General features: G+C 41.9%; 2 protein-coding genes across 3 annotated transcripts; both read left to right on the forward strand.

The window, feature by feature from the left end:
• Positions 1-685: 685 nt before the first annotated feature.
• Positions 686-7358, forward strand: crk (v-crk avian sarcoma virus CT10 oncogene homolog). Its single transcript, XM_056283312.1, has 3 exons — positions 686-1204; positions 1690-2288; positions 4383-7358. The coding sequence occupies exons 1-3, from the start codon at positions 985-987 to the stop codon at positions 4518-4520; spliced, it is 957 nt and encodes a 318-aa protein (XP_056139287.1). The 5' UTR covers positions 686-984; the 3' UTR covers positions 4521-7358.
• A 399-nt stretch (positions 7359-7757) lies between these two features.
• On the forward strand, positions 7758-16083 carry ywhae1 (tyrosine 3-monooxygenase/tryptophan 5-monooxygenase activation protein, epsilon polypeptide 1). 2 transcript variants are annotated; one of them, XM_056283012.1, is made up of 6 exons: positions 7758-7965; positions 9647-9846; positions 10569-10675; positions 11254-11460; positions 11787-11923; positions 14817-16083. In XM_056283012.1, the coding sequence occupies exons 1-6, from the start codon at positions 7902-7904 to the stop codon at positions 14867-14869; spliced, it is 768 nt and encodes a 255-aa protein (XP_056138987.1). In that variant the 5' UTR covers positions 7758-7901; the 3' UTR covers positions 14870-16083. The 2 variants fall into 2 exon arrangements, with proteins under 2 accessions (XP_056138987.1, XP_056138988.1); XM_056283013.1 differs by having other exon boundaries at positions 7845-7965; positions 9594-9846.
• The last annotated feature ends 2915 nt before the right edge of the window (positions 16084-18998 follow it).

Genomic DNA, 18998 nt, shown 5'->3' on the forward strand with positions numbered 1-18998 from the left:
CAGAGTTAATGCTTTCTGGCCAGTCTTCACCTCTTCAAGGTTGTATTTTAGGGCTAGGGCTAGGGTTTAAGGCTGAGGTTAGAATTTAGGGTATATGCGCTCGTGTTGTGTGTGGTTGAGGGGTGACAGAGAGACTATGAGTTCATGCATGTCTTTGTGGAGTAGACTTTATCTGAGGCTAGTTTTGACCCGATGTGTGTTATTGTTTCAACATCAAAATAGGCACAAGTCTTGCAAGTCGGGCTTACCTCCTCCTTTCCTTAGGACCTCTACCATTATGCTCAGGAATCACATGACTAAGTCGGTACGTACGCCACACCAAGGTCAAGACCTCTGTGAGCTATGCTGATGATATCGAGGGCTTTTAATTTAATGAAACGCTTAAACTGGGTTTCAAACGGAATACGACTGACATCTAGCGGCAAGTTTGTAAAGTCTTAGCATATAGAAAAACTGTAAGGAATAATTCCAATACTTTTGTGTGTGTGTTTTTTTGTGTGAAAATAACATACACCCGAAATATACATGATCATTGCATTCAAAATATTTTCATCTCGCATTATATGAGGCAAGGTTGCCAAACCTCACCAACATGGAGGGTCCTGGCAGTCGTAGGTCTAACTGTTCATTACGTCACATCCGGTGAACGGGGTCTTTTTGTTTTCCCGTATCCGCCATTTCAGTTTTTGAAGTTGGGTTAGTTGTCATCAGTCGCTGGGATTATAACTGAAATTGAACGGCCGGACCACAGCGTATACTTTAAAATTTCGAAAGCGAAACACGAGGAGAAAAATAGTCCAGTCGGACTACGTGGCTACAGATCCGCCCCGATGAACTGATGACCAAAGGCTGGTTGCGGATGTCGCCTGTTTACCAAACGTGTTCTGAGCGCTAAAGTTTTTGTATGAGTTGAAGGCTTGCTTGTGGATACGGGGAGGCACAGAAGGGAAGGCCCGTGAAAGCCTCGGCTTTGGAGTGGGGATCATGGCCGGCAATTTTGACGCAGAGGACCGTGGTAGCTGGTATTGGGGTCGTCTGAGCAGGCAGGAGGCTGTCTCGCTGTTGCAAGGGCAGAGACACGGGGTATTTCTGGTCAGAGACTCCATCACAAGCCCCGGCGACTATGTCCTCTCCGTTTCGGAGAATTCCAAAGTATCGCATTACATAATCAACAGCATCAGCAACAATCGACAGTCCGGCCCAGGTAAGAGCAGTGTAGGGTAAACTACACATAGGTTAGATGGTTATAATCCCTCTCAAAAACAGGAGACGCTCATATGATGCTCTGGTGCATGACTTGCACCAGAGGAGATGCGCAATACAACGTATGCAAATTTCAATCTAGTGAGAACAAGTACACTTTTCAACCAGCCTTTATCTTACGAATTTCTGCACAAATAGTACGTGGACCGTTTGATACAAATGACCTCCATAATTGTTAGATGTGGGGAAATGCTTAACAAGGGAACAAATTTACTTAATTGTCATCCTGGAAACAGCTGTCATCACTTGGTCACTTAAATGGGATAAGTCCAAATGTTTGCCTTGGGCACTACAGAGGAGACTGTGTTCGGCTCAATAATTACAAGTTTGTTTGTTTTTGCCCGTCCAATCCAATTCCCCTTCTCTCTCCCTCTCCCCCCCCCTCTCTCTCCCTCTCCCTCTCCCTCCCCCGGGTCTTCTCTCCAGGTTTAGCCCCTCCGAGGTTCCGTATTGGTGACCAGGAGTTTGAGGCTCTCCCTGCTTTGCTGGAGTTCTATAAAATCCACTACTTGGACACCACCACCTTGATAGAGCCGATCAATAAATCTAAACATACCTCCTTCATCAGCGCCAACAGCACTGGCCATGGTGGAGGCCCTCCCCAGCGCCTGGAAGATGAATTTGTCCGAGCACTTTTTGATTTTCCTGGCAATGATGAGGAGGATCTCCCATTCCGGAAGGGCGATATTCTCCGTGTCCTAGAGAAGCCAGAGGAGCAGTGGTGGAATGCCCAGAATTCAGAAGGCCGTGCAGGGATGATCCCAGTGCCGTATGTGGAGAAATACCGACCAGCTTCTCCCAGTTCAGTGGCAGGGCCCAGTGTACCAGGGGGACCACCAGGAGGAATGGGAATGCTAGGGAACTCTGATGGCTCTGCAGCCCAGCCCGGAGCTCCTCTTTTGGGCGACCCCAGCCAGTATGCCCAGCCCACCCCACTCCCAAACCTCCAGAATGGACCTGTGTATGCCAGGGCCATACAGAAGAGGGTGCCTAATGCCTATGACAAGACTGCCCTGGCCTTAGAGGTAACTATGGATGTGTTTGTGGTTGGGTGAAATGCAAATGAAGTGCACCTTCTTGTTCTCTCCTTGTCTCTTTCTGAATATTCACTGGAAGAAATGGGAGATGGTTAGAAGGACAGGATGTAGGAGCATCCTTTTATTTATTTTAATAAAATTCAATGTGGATATCTCTTGGTGGTTCTTCTGGTCTCCCTTTGGAATACATTGGATTGTTTCTTCCCCACGGTATGTTTAATGGGGAACTGAGAAGAGACTGAGAATCAAGGTCAAAGAGCACCAAGCACACCCATATTTGGTTAATAGTCCTGTAAATAATTTAGCAAATGCTTTCTGTTGTTGTCCAAAATCAGTCCATTAAAGTCACTTCATTGATGACCTGCCTAACGTCAGCCTGTTAAGCATATAAAACTGGGTCTAGCTTGCTGTGCTAGTGTGCAGCTGGTTCAAGCACAGTTACTCATCTCCCCTCTCCAAGTTTAAACTTCAGTATTTGAGATCAGGCTAAGAGAGAAGGTACCCAGATGTCAGAACTGTTATTAACCTCTCCTCCTTGCCTCGGGCTCCCTGATCTCTGCTGCTGGGCCGGTAAACTGTCCGGAAGTGGGAGCGGAGCTCCCATGGAGCAGGTCGTTGGGGGAAGGAAATAGTTTGTGTTTGGGAACAGGACCATTTCCTCTGGTCTCTGTGAAGCCAGGAGTCCAGCTGAGACAGGAGCAGGACTAGGAAAATAGCCGTTGGAGCACACTCCTTCCATTTCTGTCATGCCCTGTTGGACAGTGTTTCAAAGGACACCAATTTAGTACTGATTCATTCTGTCTGCTCTTGTCGTGATTTCCCCTTCTATACTTGAGTGGAGTCAGTTCATAAGCAAACTGCTTCTTATTTCTCTCTCTGGATACTGGAAATTCAGAGAATAATATATAGAGGTGATTTTTTTTTCTTCTTTTAGCTGTTTGGGTTAGTCTTTATGAGAGATGGCTCATTTATGAGTTAGTTTCCACCACACCCACCTGCACTGCTATTCTCTGGCACTGACCTTTGTTAGGATGTTTGTTCTCCCCCATATGAACCAGTGGTATGACTCAGCAAAGCGTTACTGGACAGTTAATAATTAGCTCACATTTCCTTGTCTCTTCTTCTGCGGAGGGGTCCTTCCTTTAGGTTAATTCCAGGAGACGTATGTGATTCTGTGACGTTTTGGTTACTAGCTCATAAATTGAGCAAGCCCATCCTAGTTTATCAAGAAACCAACTCCACTGGTTTGACATTCTATTTTTTTAGAGGTTTATTTACATGCGATGAACTTGGTATCTTAATTGTACTTGAAATGCTACGTGCTAGACATTAGGTTTCAAATCATTTTAAGTTGGTGGCAGTGATTGTAGCCATTTACAAAGCAATGTTTGTAGCTGTTAACTTCCATTTTGATATCTCAGTGTATAGGTAATTTCAAATTTACAAAGTAGGAGGAACAACTACTGCATCAGTGCACATTTATGTAGCCCATTTAACTCTAGCTGATAAAATATGATTTTCTTTTTACACATGCATTGGGTCTAGTAATCAGTATCTAAAATTTGGTTACATTTGATGTTAGAGGTGTGGTTTGTCACATTATGGCTTATAACTTAATGGGTTTACCGTAAAATTTGGTTTACATTACATGATCTGTTTTTGAGTAATGCTGATTGAACGTTAAGCAAAAATTGATCTTTGTATTTTAATCTAATTACATTAATTTGAATGCAAAAATGAACACATAGGTCTTGATTAGGATATTTTCATTAAATTGATATGACTTTAAAGTCAGCTGAGTGTCAAAACCTAACAACTGAGCTTTCCCAATCAGCTTTCACATCCCTGCCAGTTCAGAAGGTTGACCATACAGTCTGTGTAGGGTTGGATCTTGGAATTTTCTCTAAATTCATATTTTGGTCAGTTGAACTGACTCAAAAAACAATTACTGTTTTTATAACTCTCCATCTAGACCAATCATAGGGATGAGTGCTCCAAGTATTGCCACTGCGTATGCTAAATACTGTGTCAGATGAATAGATTTCACTGCTCTCTCTTTCTTCTCCTTTCCTCTGACTCCAGGTGGGTGATTTGGTGAAGGTGACTAAGATAAACGTCAATGGCCAGTGGGAGGGCGAGTGTAAAGGCAAACGTGGCCACTTTCCCTTCACACACGTCAAACTGCTGGACCAGCACAACCCTGAGGATGAACTCAGCTGAGATCTGACACTGGGCAGATCGCCGCTCCCACGGGACACTAGTATTTAGACCCTTCCATCTCCTACCCTCTGTTACCTGCCCCCATGCCTGGTACAGTTAAAGAGAATCAGTGAAAACATGATAGGCCCCACCGGATCCTTGTAATGGACAACACTCCCTGTCCAGCTCTCTCCTCACCATGCCCCGCATTACCTCCCTCTATTGCTCTTCCTCTGAATGATTGTGATTCCCTTGCTTTCCTCTCCTCTTATCGGCTCTCGAAATGGGGGTCATATTCTCTGTAGTGGAATATGAAAGAACATGAACAGAGCTGTCTGCTTAGGCTGCTGTTCCGTTGTTCAAGCCACACCCTTAGATCCTCCCTTGTCACATCCTTGCCATGGACTTACTAATGCCCCTTCTCCTGCCATCCAGGGACGCTCTGTCACGGTTTTGTCGCTTCCACTTCCTGTGTTGGGCTCACTAGATAACGGTCCTGTGGTGTCATTTTCTTTCATTGTCGTCGTCTGTCACCGCCCGTTATTTGCATCACTATCACGGTGCTGTGTGGCCGCTTGTGTTTTGAGCAACCCACACACATGCACATGTTCCCACTTAGGCACATGTTCACCCACGCGCACACGCACACAGACTGCGTGAGAGACAAGAGGCAATGCAACCAGAGAATAGTGGTGGTGCACTATCAACAGGAAGACTCTGAAGGAGGAGTGAAACGTCGCATAGAGGACAAAGACAGATAAAGTTTGGGAACAGAACTGTTGTGAAGTTAGGCAAAGACCGACATGCTGACGATTTGTCCATCTCCCCAACCCTTTCATCCAACTCGAACAAAGCTGACTCAAGACCAGCAGCTAGGGACAAACTGACTTTACTCACACCTTTAGGCAAGACCCAAGTGCTGAACATGAGACTTGTAGACTGCTGATGGAAATGAAGACACTACAGTCAAACCCTACCCTCTGCTTCACTACAATCCCATTTCCCACCCTTCCATACCTATGACCAAGTAGTCTTTTGTAAGGAAAAAAAAGAACATATTGTTATAAAATTATGTATTATGTGGTTACCATTACATGCTAAAATATTCTTTTGTTATCTTTGTAGTTTTGTTCATATTTTCTTAGCAATTTTTTACTTTTGACTAGAAACCGTTTTGCTCCACACTTACAGTATGTGATGCATGGTGAAAGGGGATGATGCGTAGTTAGTACAGAATGGGTAAACTTACTTAGGGCCACATCTGTTCACCTCCAGCTCCTGCCAGGCCATGTGTATTCTCATTGTGAGTCTAATTTACATGAATGAAGTTAGTCAGACTGAATGTAGGTTGTCCATGGTTATAGTTGATACAGTCCCTTCATATTATTGCTCCTTTTTTCACTGAATGTACTATAGCAAAATGGACTGCACTCCAGATAGATCTTGTCAAATGTGTGCAAGAAAAGTGGAAATTGTGTTGTTAGCTAGCTGTCCCCCATTTGACCTCATAATATTCTCATTGTCTCCCGGCAAAACGTTGGACTTTCATGCCTAGAACTATCGATTTATCTCTGTGCCTCCCTTCTCAACTTCACTACAACTTTTGTAACCTTTGTTTTGTTTTTGTTTTTTTGTTCTTTTTTGAAGTTTATTCATTTGTGATACGCCTAGTCCAAGTGGCTTTAAACCATTTGGCTCTCAACCTCTGCCTTCTGCCAGGCCCATATTAAGTTCAGCTCATTCTGTGCTTCTTTTCGAATTAATTTTACTCTCCCAACCAATAATTAATGTCAAGAAGCCTAGCAGGTTAAAAATGTTTGTAGTTTGTTTGGCTGTATTTTGATAAGAAGTTGATTTCTTTTAATAATGAATCATCCTGCTTGACATCTTATTTAGACCTGACAATCATCAACCTCCCTGCTTTTATAATGCAAAGTTTGGTTAGATTTAGGCAGGTTGCTCTGCAACACATCAGACCATAACGTGCTATAAGTGCAGCTTAGTTCATTGTTCATCACTGAACCTGGGCCCAGTTTTTTTTATGAGAAGCTGTAGTACTCTTGAAAGGTTCCCCAGAGCTGTTGCATGGATGTCATGGTATTTGTGCTCAACTGCGTCTCAAATTCCACCATTAGATGGCACTATGATGGCATTAGGAGAAATGTGACTGCTCCTGAAATAATACTTTGCCAGTTCATGAGGTTAAAGGAGATAACAGTTTGTTTTTAAACAGAATGCACTTACCATTTTTACACTGAGCTTATTATTTTGGTTTTCCCTTGTGGTTTTTTTTCTTTCTTTTTGAAGAGGGGATGCTGAATGATACCCTCCACATTTCTTATTCCATGACTTTTTATCTGTACTAAGCGATGTATGTTTGCCCCAGTTTTGCATTGCTTTATGTAATTCATTGGCCACTTTACAGACCCATGGATTCATGAAGGGTATTAGCTAATATAAATTAGTGGCAGACTTTGTAGAAAATCTTATTTAGGGAACTTAACGTTGTGTTTCAATGTTCAAATTTGCCACAATCTTATTTTCTTTGTAACTATAAACAAAATCATTCATGTCTGCTTTTCCATTCACTGTGCACATGCCAGGTGCTTAGCTACATAATTTGTTTTTATCATTTGATTTTTGCTACCAATCATACTATCATGAGGTATTTTTAATAACCTAGAATAAAGTCATTAAGGAATGGGGCGTCAACATGGCAATGGAAATTGTGTTCGTATCAAAATGTGCCATTTTATTATAACACTATATTCTTTCAGAACGATTGAAGTTATCTTTTATTTTCTGTAGCATGTAATGTGTCAAGATATACATGATAGTAAATAAAGTCAAAATCATGAAAAATTGGCAAAGTGTTGGCCAATTTTGTTTGGCTTTCGTTAAATCCAAAGTGTTACTCATCAATAACCATCCATTTAGATCGTTAAACTGACATTACGTTATGCTGTTGCTCCTAAACTGGATAAGTACAGCAGGTATGCACTTTTTTTGCAGGTTTCTCACTGTGAGACTTAATGTAATTTTTAATCGCTGGCATTTTACTGGTCTACGTTTTCAACCATTTTGAGATCCACTGCAGTTTTGATGTTGGATGTCCTCTTTTATTTTAAGACCCAAGTGTGGCTGTTTAGTCTGAGGTCTGGGAGTCGTGCACGTAGAGGGAGTGGTATGTGGTGATTCATGTGCGTGTGTACAAGTACCCGGATGGACCCGGTCGCCATCTTTACTCCATCCCAGTGCAGTGCTGCCGGCGGGGTGGATCGGGACTCAACAAACCGTTAGTTTCTAGGAACCGCCGACCGATTTGAGAGACCACCGTGCTTATTCCCCGAGATTTGTCTGGTTCTTGATACCCCTCTACGCTACCTACAGCTCACTGCAAAAATGGGAGATCGGGAGGACTTAGTTTATCAGGCTAAACTGGCCGAGCAAGCCGAGCGATACGACGGTAAGACAAGAGGCGTTAGCACCGACTGTGCGGGACATGTTCACCACTGGGGGGGTTTTCTCGGCAAGCCGTCTGAACGTCAGCCAACTATAGCTCGGCGGTGCAACGTTAGCCTCGGCTAGCTAGGAACACCGCGTTTGCCGTCGTAAAACTACTGATTCCGCTGGTTGAGGTTGATTGTCAACCTTGCCGAGGTTCCTTACAGGAAAAATCCCGACGCCAAATTATGGAGACGACCCCGGCGAATCAATGTTTTAGACAATGTTTAGCGTTGATTGACAGTGGATAGCGTAACGAAGGCGCTGTAACAAAATGGCGGATTACTGGAGCGTGAGCTGTCAGAATTGCCTCCCCCCTGCACCGGGCTAGCTAGCAAACTTGGCAAGTTCTTTAAACACAGGCTGGTTAAGGTCCCAGCAGTGCCCAATATATGTTTGCCTTTACCTTTTAATCTGGCCTACCCTGAACAAATCTACATGTGTAGTGGCGCTAACGCGTATCGGCGCTAGTAATCTGATTAGCTGCTGTTAGCTGTTCAGTGGCCGAGCCTGCTATGCGTTAGCAGTGAGTGGGAGGGCAGCTGTTCACTTTGGGGTGTTCCCCTGCAACCAGTCAGGCTATTTGCCCCGATTCGTAAAAGTTACTCCTTTAGCCGGTGCACTCCTGTCAGGCTGTTGTGCCATTTACCGGCTCTGCGGAGGCTGTTTTTAGATGGGTGGTCTCGCCACTGGTGATTACTTGGGTTACAGGGCGTAAAATGTTGCCCAGTAACATTTTGTGATTGTGCCTATGAGTCATTCACGCTATTTCGATTGGATATATTTCCAGAGTGATTTACAATGCAATTGCTGTGTTACGTGAATGTAGTCGGACGAACGTTGTAAAACTGACCCGTGACCAATGTTAAAATTTCAGAGGGAGTTTACATTAAATCATCAATAAAGTTAACTTTTCTTTTTGAATCCCACCCACATGTTTTGAAAATATGTTAATCTGTGAAAGCCTTGTCAGATACTGTTATTAGTTTGAATCAATTTTGCTCGTGACTTGTCAGGTTGGTTTGATCAGTGGCAATTCTTGCCTATAAATGTCATATCCAAAGTCTTATCGCTGCTTTTTGGGGTGCCACTGTTTTCCCAATGGTGAATATGTCTTGCTCAAATATTTTTGTTTTGCATTGCATCATTGACATTTCACGCAGCGCTGTTTAAATTCTCAGGGCTCTCTGTCATTTTGGGCAGTCAATATAATGTAATGACTGACAGTGGTGCATGTGCACCACGTCATATGCTCAAATTAGCTGAAACTTTGTAATTATATAGTGTTAAATTTATTCTAGTCTTTGTTATAGAGTAATTACATTGTGTTGGGTTTTTTGAGTGTGATTACTCTAAAATTGGATCTTTAAGTTCCCTTACCAATGTTTGAACTGTTCTTTCCTCCTTCCATCAATGGTGTTCTACATTTGTCTGTTGACCATCTCTGGCTTAACAATTCACAATCTCACATTTTCAGACAGGTTGATTTAAACACAGGTTTTCTCTGTACCATTAAGGTTCAGCTAGGGATTAAAATGATGGAAAATAGCAGTTATCGACTGGATCTTAATTGTGTTTTGTTGATCACAGCAAACTATGGAAATATTGCTATATAAAACCCTGCCTGCCAATCTCTTCAACAGAGATGGTAGAGTCTATGAAGAAGGTGGCAGGGATGGACGTGGAGCTCACAGTGGAGGAGAGGAACCTACTATCAGTGGCATACAAGAATGTGATAGGAGCCCGAAGAGCATCTTGGAGGATAATAAGTAGTATTGAACAAAGGGAAGAGAACAAGAGCGGAGAAGAGAAACTGAAGAAGATCCGGGAATACAGGCAAACGGTAAAGTAATTAGAAAGACCTACACTTAACAGTCCCTGGGAGAAAAAGCATTTGTAGTACTCCTTTAAATTAGATCCATTCTTCACGATATATTCTCCCCTACATTGTCTTAAGAGTTGTTGAGATGATCTGTTTGTCAGATATATGAGATGGGTCACAAATCAGATGGTACTACCATTTCGAGGCACCTCTTAGGGAATCCTTTATTTATTTATATTATATTTAATTTACTTCCTCTTCGCATAATGTATCTTACATGCAATCATTGCTCCGGACAGAGACTACGATGTCATAGTTGGCCAGTGCCGCATTCTTTTGATGTTGCGATAGAGAAATGGAGCTTGCTATCCACTCTGGGAGAAGCTGGAGAGTGTCAGAGAGACGGGAGTGGCAGTTGGACTGCAGTCATGACTATAGAATTCAGAGATGGGTAATACTGTTGTTGAGAGCCAATAGTTTTTCCTTTTACACTTCTCCATCTGTCCCTACTATATTCCAGTGTGGGGACTTGTTTTTCCTCCCATCATTACAATCACCAAATAACCACATAGTCTTAATGAAGCATCATCCATAACACTATCCCTGACACACAAGAAGAGGAAAAAACACTTAGATGGGTTATGTTGCTAACTTCTTGTAAATTGCTAAGCTATAAGCTTTATGTCATCGCTGTATTTGAGTGCTGACTTGGTAGTAAGTGTAATTATTTTGTGAGGTTGCAGGTTGAGAATGAGCTGAAGTCGATCTGTAACGACATTCTGGATGTACTGGACAAGCACCTTATCCCTGCAGCTAACACAGGAGAGTCCAAGGTCTTCTACTACAAAATGTAAGAGCTTCTTGGTCTAACTTTATTAACAAATTAGTGAATAAATGTTTGTATGGCTGTGGATTTCATTTTTTGTTTTTTGTCATTTAATCTGTGTACATTATAAAGCTCATTCCCACAAGGAATTTTGCACTTTATTTTGGCATAATTTAATTTAAAGGTTTTGATCCATTCATAATGGTCATCACTCCTTGTTCCGTTAGACATGACTGTCATATTACCAACACCTTGAGTGACTCAAAACAGACCTAGAAAAAAAATGACTGAACATTGACCGCAGTTGTACCTCAAGCCCTGCCCTCTACACAACTACATGGCTACTGCTACATTCAGTATATAGTAATAATAACACAAGCTGAAGGATCTGTAAAATGGAGCAAAATGGTTGTATCAAAAAATAAAATCAACTGGAATAAATCAGGGTTTGCAATATTGGCGCCGTTAAGCCAGAATAACAGAGATGGTAGTAGAAATGCCACACACTAATGGTTTTCATGTCATATCCATCCAAACTGGTTAAAGAAGTAACAATTAAGCGATTGTTAAATTTAGTAACTATTGTTCCTTTCTGATTTCAGGAAAGGTGACTACCACAGGTACCTGGCAGAGTTCGCGACAGGCAATGATAGGAAGGAGGCAGCAGAGAACAGCCTCGTGGCCTACAAAGCTGCTAGTGACATTGCCATGACCGAGCTGCCTCCCACACATCCCATCCGCCTTGGCCTGGCCCTTAACTTCTCTGTATTTTATTACGAGATCCTCAACTCACCCGACCGCGCCTGCAGGTCACTATCTCTACAATGCGCAACCTCTGTAGTCCCTTGTGTCCTCTGGCCTCATTTGGGGAACAGTGGCATAACAGAGTATGGATATTTGGTCGGGTGGGGGGGGTCTTAATTTTGGGATTGCCCAGGATAAGTGATGACAAGGATGTCAATGCTCATGGGCTGGTATTATTTTGCTAAATTAATTCTTCACTATGCCATCTTGCTGGAATTCTGGTGTTCTCCCAAATGGTTTATTCCATTGTAATAACCATGTTATATCCAGTATTGCTCAACAAGATAAATTGTATCATGAGCAAAACAAAGCTACTCATCTTTTTCCTCAGGTTGGCAAAGGCTGCGTTTGATGATGCCATCGCAGAACTGGACACACTGAGTGAAGAAAGCTACAAGGACTCCACACTTATCATGCAGTTGTTACGTGACAACCTGACACTATGGACTTCAGACATGCATGGAGATGGTAAGATGTTCATCATATGGTCTAATTTATAGTGATATACTGTTTTTAGTCAACATCCTACTGTTTAAATTTATTATCCACACTTGTGTTTCAGTTGCCACTTTGTTTTTAAAGATCCTCTTTTGCAGATATGGTGAATTACTAACTCATTACTCTTGGCTTTTATCCTATTACCTACTGAAAACATATCAAACTAGAATTGAAGAGAGGTTGTCTTTTGGAGCATTTCAGTCCGTCAGCTGGTGTGCCGGTTTCTGAGCTGGTGCAGGAGTCTTGTTTTCAAGATATAAAGTGGAAACATTCTTAACCTTAGCAGAATCTCTTTTTTTTCCCTAGTCGCAGTTTACTGTGCCATTCTTTCTTCCCGCGTTCACTCCAGGAGGTCCCATTTTCAAATCAGTGGTGTTCTAGAATTCTCTAGTTCCACCTCCATCTTCATTCTTTAGTGACTCATCTCTCTTGTGTCTCTCATCCCCTCTTCTGTAGAGTCCTAAAGGATCAAACTCGACTGTTCATTTCCCATGTTAACTGTACTTTGTAAGTGTTGCTCACCTTGGCCTTGCTGTGTGTGTGGCTGCATTCTTTTTCTCTCCACACTAACTCACTCATGATTTAACTCGACCTAATTCACCCATTCTGTCACCGGTTTAGTTGGATTTCTGTTTTCATTTAAGTCCTTATTTTCACCAACAGCCAGCTAAAGACAGCAGTTTTTTTTCCCCTGTGGGTTAAATACAGGGTTGCTCATTGTTAAGCCAAATCTAAATTATATTTTTGATCATTGGTTTTATAGCCTAGTTTTTTGTTAGACCTTGGCGTACAAAGAGGAGCAGGATTTTATGTCATGTTATTAGCATATTGGACTGAGCGACACTTATTTTGAAGTCCAGGAGAACCCCTGGCTGATGTATTACAAAGACTTTTTAGCCAGCACATAGCCTGCTTATCTTGGAAACAATTAGTTGCAGTGATTTAAATTTTTACTGCATGTGCTCTGTTCCTGCCTCTTGCCCTTTGCCATGCAACTGACGTGCGCTGCGCTCAAGGTAGTGGCTCAGTGTTGCTTTTTTGCCTGCTGATCTTCAGGGGTCACATGGCTACCAGGCATTCTGTGTATGGCACAGTGCTTGATTTTGGATCAAGCACCGGCTATACGAGAACCAATGCAGATTCCTCTCATGCCACAAAACTCAACTTTTTTTTAATTTAATATTGTGTTTTTATTTTTTATTTTTTTGAAGGCTGGGGAGCACCACTTACCTTTAGACATTTTTATTTGTTAAGACAAGGAGTCAGGGTAAGGGAGACATGGGGAGATGTTTCCAGCAGGGACTGATTTTAGGCCAGTGGGGATAATCGTTTGACTCCAGAGGTAACAGACATGACCATTCAACTATTTGAGAAAATAGAATATTTTTTTTACCCTCACACAAAGTTGAGAGTCATGAGTGTTTGCTAATCCAGTCTACGTGTGCTTTGTGGATTTTACCAACACGTAGAACCTTATTTCCTGAGGTTTTCTGTAGATGGACCGGTGCAGCTATTGCATATCACTGAGTTTTTATACTCACATTGCAAGGGGATTGTGTGTGTATGTATATATATATATATATACATATATATATATATATATATATATATATATATATATATATATATATATATATATATATATATATATATTTGGTTTAAGTCGGACTCATTTAAATATGGCAACTTGTCCGCCTTTTTTTTTTTTGGAAAGGATATCAAAGCCCAGCCAAGGTCTGGAGGTTATCGGTGTTGGTAACATGAGGATGGGTTCACTGCTGTTTACAGATGATGTTTCCCTGCAAGGTTCACTGTGCACTAGAGCCGTTTATTGCCTTGAGTGATGTACCTTGGATACGGATCGGTGTCTCAAAGTTGGGGCCATGGTCCTCTACGAAAAAGTTAGTCTATCCCATTCAGGTGGCGGAATTAAGGCATCTCTTTGTCTTTTTCACAAAGCCTTTAAAAGGGTTTGTGAAATAATAGTTGTGTAGTGGTTAAACGAATATGATTACAGATAATGTTGGCTGAAGTAAAGTTTCTTAGAGTGGCCGTGTTCACCTTATGTGATGGGGTGAAGACCCCAGCAATGTGTGAGGTCCTCAAGTAATAGCCACAACTCCTTGATGAAAGGAACCAGTGAAGGTGATTCGAGCATCTTGTAGAAATGCTCTGAAGTGCATCATTTTGGAGATTTGATAGGCCAAACCAATTTGGAGGAGACCCAGGGCATCCTGACAGGATTACATCTCCCAGCTGGCCTGCAAATGCCTTGGGATCACTAAGAAGGAGCTGGAGGAGGTTGCTGTCGAGAAAGATGTCTAGACTGCTGTGCTTGCTTTCTTGCTACCCAGTGCAACCCTGACCCAAAAAATGGCTATGGTCAATGGGTGCATGTGTAATAAAGTACATTGTTTAACTGAGTAGTTCTTATTCCATAGTAAATAGAGAAAAAATTCACTTTCACTTGTTCACTTTCACTTGTTCACCTCTTGATCACTGAACATTTGCATCAACAGTTTTTCGAAGGTCATATTTGATCAACTTGACTGTAATTAAGTGATGCAGTCAGTGTGATTGTTACAGTTCACTCCACACTGGACCCAACCCCCCCCCCAAAAAAACAAAAAAACAAAACTGGTCATATTGACTCACAAGACAACAATGGTTGGATTTCCAAAAAAAGACTGCTTTGTTAAGTTTTGGTTTCAGTGTGTGAATGAATTGTTTTTGGTTATTTTTTTCCTTTAAAATGTTATTCTCCTCGACTCTCACTCACTACTTTTGGATTTTGAGGTCCTTATTATTCTTGCTAAACTGCTTTGAAGGACATGAAGGATGAGATTTTTTTTTTCCCCTCTAGGTGAAGAACAGAATAAAGAAGCGCTGCAAGACGTTGAGGATGAGGCCCAGTGAGACTATGCCACCTACAGCCAACACTTGAGACTCTCCCTTCACTTCCTCACACTCCTCACCCCGTTCTCCCCGGCATCTTCACCCCTTCCCATTCGTCCCTTTTCTCAGCCTCATTCTCCCTTCAGCACCCCCCCACCCCCTTCACTGCAAACTGAAAGCGCAATTCCTTCTCTTCCTTTCCCACCCCTTCTGGTCTTGGATTGTCTCTCCTTGTCCCAGGTTTTTCCCCTATACCTCAGCAGCTTTGAGGCCCAGCAGGGTCACGGAGTTATCAGTTTTTCTTTTTTATTATTTTATTTTTATTTTTTAATTTGCCCTTAAATTCATTTCAAGTAAATACCACTTAATTGAGACAGTATACACAATGTTAGAAAGACAAAGATAAGGAAAGAGTCCCTGGATTTTGTTTTTCTTGTTCCTGGTACAAGCGGTTTTTAAATTTTTGTTTTCATTATTGTGGATTTTCTTCTCCTCAATATTTTTATCAGTTGCTGGATGTATTGAGAATTTTTTTTCTTAATGTAATTACAGAAATTAACTTTTATTACTGATATGTTGACTATTAGTTATGGGAGCTGTTTTATCTCTGTTTTTAGTGAAATGTCAGATGCAGATTATTTTACCTTTTTATGGGCAAGACGAAAAAAACAAAGTGCCCTTTTTGTTAACTTAGTTTTTCAGAGGAAGTTGGCAAAATTTGCGATATCCATGTGGGGCAAAGAAGTGCTTAACTTTTACACCATAGTGATTCTGTTGTCATGTTTTTGTAGTTGTCCCTGGACTGTATTTTGTGCTGAAATACTGTAATTGTGCACACATGCTGATTTTTTCTGAAGGCTGACTGATGGCTAGCAAGTGATCATGTAAATCCATTGGGAGTACTGTCATATCTGTAAAAGACAAGTCTCAATTTGGTCCGGTTTCTTGGCAAAGAACCTTAAAAATAATGTTATTGTCAGTACTTGCATGAGTCGATATATCCTTTTCTGTTGCTTCTCCCCTCCTTTTTACTAAAGTTCTACGTTTTGTTTTTATTTCCTTTTTTTTCCTTTTTTTTTTTTTTGCTTCATTATGTGTAACTTGGAGCTGATTTGTACTACTGGATATCTGACTGGAGCCACAGACTGGGAATCTGTATTGTTCTTACTGAAACACAGCATGGAATTAACATTAAACAATCTAAATTAAACATTACAAATGGTCTTCTTTGCCTTTATTTCAGCGTATGGCCCTGCTTTTAGAGTAGACAATTTGATATCGGTGCATGTTTTCCTGTTTCAGTGTGACATGAATCACTATAATCCATGGGATTGTTTATTCAACCAAGTTTATGAATGAAATAAAGTGGTCAGATTGAACCTTTTACTTCACTCTTTTGGAGACTACTGCCTTTCCATAACCATTCCAGAGGCAGCTTTTCCGTATGCATACTTGCATACAGCAAGAACCCAGATGCTTCATAAAGATGTCAAAAGGGATGTGACCGCTGGTGGTGATGTTGCCCTAGAAGAAGAAAAAAGCAGATGTTCCTATTGAAATGATCGACGTGATGGTTAACTAACACACTTAAGGTTTCATCTCAGGCAAATGGAGTCTGATGGTTGTGCTGTCAAATGGACACCTTTGTCGCTTGAGTGCCCTTGTGTTATAAACTAGTGTCATAAACTAGGCTGTTGCAGATTAGTTTGACCAGCAAGGAATCCCCCCCCTTTATGTCCTCCATCCGGATTTTTCTGCAGTTTGCAACATGTCCTCAAAGGTTTTTGTGTTCGTTTTAAAGGGAAGACTTTTTTCCTCTCATTTTGTGTCATCACTAAGGTGAATCATTGGGGAGGGGGGGGCAAAACAAATGTCACGAAACACTTTCTGTGTGCGCAGCACTCTCGAGTAGCTACATAACGGAGGAGCTTCTCAGACTGGGTGCAGATGGCTACATCCTGTCTGACAGGTTCTCACCTATCCGGTCAGACTGACGTTCGTCTTCTGCATTAATCAGCAGGCATCAGCTACCGACATCACACGTACATACATACATACATACATACATACATACATACATACATACATACATACATACGTACATACATACATACATGTATGCATGCATGCATGCAGCTCACCAACGACACCTTGCATCTCCTGCAGAGGAGAGACAACGGACAAGACCGTCTTGGCCAGGCAGGACGGTCCTGCATCAAATAGCAATACCGGTGAACCATCTGGTTTAACTCGCGATATGAATCAGGAATAGAAGACAGACATACCGGTAAGATCTCTTTGATTTCCAGTGTAAAAGCTTTGCTTCTTGTCTCCAAACATTGAATATACTGTAGATCACCATTGTCCCCTCAGGTTCTCTTTCGTTGCTACTGCCCTGGGGGAAACATTGGAGAACACAGGCAAAGAATGAAAAAAAAAATATATATATATATATATATATATATATATATATATATATATATATATATATTCCCCCCAGTTAAATCTACAGCGTTAAAGAAAAGAAGTCAAACACAGCAGGTGCTCTTTACAGTACAACAGTGGAGAGAGGATCTGGAGGTGCGTGGGATGAAACTGTGTGAAGGGACCGAAGAAGAGACGAACGTGGCAATATGAAGAAAAAGGCTGAGCGAGACGGCACATTTCGCACATTTTTGAACACACCGTATACCGTAGACTCGGTGCTCGATAGCTCTGATACGATAGTGGCGAGATAAGGAGGGGGTCCGTGTGTGCGGGCCCTAAACTGCATCATCCGCACATATGGCAGCAGTTTCACCGCCGCTGTGTAGCGCTAGTGAAGGGGAAGCTGCTCGTTCAGGTCAAGTTTGATTTGGAATTCATTTTGAAATTCCCCATCTGCTGAGGCTATACCATGCCCTCCACAACAGACCAGGAAGTTGTGTGCACTCTTAAGAAGACCGGAATCCACGTGCAGCTCAAAGGGGCAAACATGGAGGGGAAATCCTCCGCTGTTCGTCTGCTTGCTACGCTGCAACGCATCATAATGGCTTCAGCAAGTTTTCACCCCCCCCTTCCCCTCTTGGATTATTTCGCGTAGTGCTGTGTCGCAGATTCCTACTGAATTATATTCAAATGGGACACTCCTATTCTTGATGTTAAAATGAAATAGAGTATTTACATATCTTTGGTTTGGGATTAGGCCACGTGTATTCTGTTTTCTTGAGAGATCACACAAAATACATTGACAACAAGGTCCAATTCGTGTTGATCTCACGTCCAACTGTGTTCAGCTGCAGATCTGAGCAGTAAATACCTCGGTGTGAGAGGGTCTGATGAACTGAAGAGACCAGGATGAACCAAGAGACCAGGCTGAGAGGTGAGAACAGCTGAATGCTGAGAAATGTGTTTGATTTAAATCATCATCATCATCTTTTCGAAAAACAAATGTTCTTTAATATTCAAAAATGCCACAGAAATTTGTAAAAAAAAAAAGTGTTGGTAAAGAGATAAAAATATTACCCCGCTTCAAAATGTGGGGGGGGGGGGTCAAGGCGGTTGACTTTATTTTTCCTGAACTTGATTCATTATATAAAGATACAGCCAACATCTCATTTTATTATGTGTCAACTGCTTTGGGTAACACCAGAAAGACTCAAATAAACAGGCAGACAGTTTCTCTCTCTCTCTCTCTCTCTCTCTCTCTCTCTCTCTCTCTCTCTCTCTCTCTCTCTCTCTCTCTCTCTCTCTCTCTCTCTCTCTCTCTCTCTCTCTCTCTCTCTCTCTCTCTCTCTCTCTCTCTCTCTCTCTCTCTCTTCTGTTCAAAACATAAAATCAGGCACCTGACTCAAAACTTGACAGCATACTGTAAGAAAATGTTGTTGGATAAAATAACCTTTTTTCGTTTCGGTGAAAAATCCTGCAGCAGCTCCTTTGGCGCCACCTGCAGCTCATCTGGAACACATGCAACAGATTGAGGCGTCCTCATCCCGTTACATCATTCCGCAACTGGGAATTACCCTACGAAGTGTGTGGGTTCCTCATGTGCTTTGTTTGGATGAAACAATTACGAGGCTCGATCTGTGGGTTGTAAAACAGTGGAAGAACTATGGAATATTAATTTGCAAATGCTGCTTTTTCATGTTTTTTGTCTTCTTTGCACATCTCC

Source organism: Lampris incognitus, chromosome 7, assembly GCF_029633865.1.
Source record: "Lampris incognitus isolate fLamInc1 chromosome 7, fLamInc1.hap2, whole genome shotgun sequence".
NCBI lineage: Eukaryota > Metazoa > Chordata > Actinopteri > Lampriformes > Lampridae > Lampris > Lampris incognitus.

Coding starts and splice junctions, on each gene's coding strand:
- crk (XM_056283312.1), top strand. CDS start 985: ATGGCCGGCAATTTTGACGCAGAGGACCGTGGTAGCTGGTATTGGGGT. Junction 1,205..1,689: donor CAATCGACAGTCCGGCCCAG/GTAAGAGCAGTG, acceptor TCTTCTCTCCAG/GTTTAGCCCCTCCGAGGTTC. Junction 2,289..4,382: donor AGACTGCCCTGGCCTTAGAG/GTAACTATGGAT, acceptor CTCTGACTCCAG/GTGGGTGATTTGGTGAAGGT.
- ywhae1 (XM_056283012.1), top strand. CDS start 7,902: ATGGGAGATCGGGAGGACTTAGTTTATCAGGCTAAACTGGCCGAGCAA. Junction 7,966..9,646: donor GCAAGCCGAGCGATACGACG/GTAAGACAAGAG, acceptor TCTCTTCAACAG/AGATGGTAGAGTCTATGAAG. Junction 11,924..14,816: donor TTCAGACATGCATGGAGATG/GTAAGATGTTCA, acceptor TTTCCCCTCTAG/GTGAAGAACAGAATAAAGAA.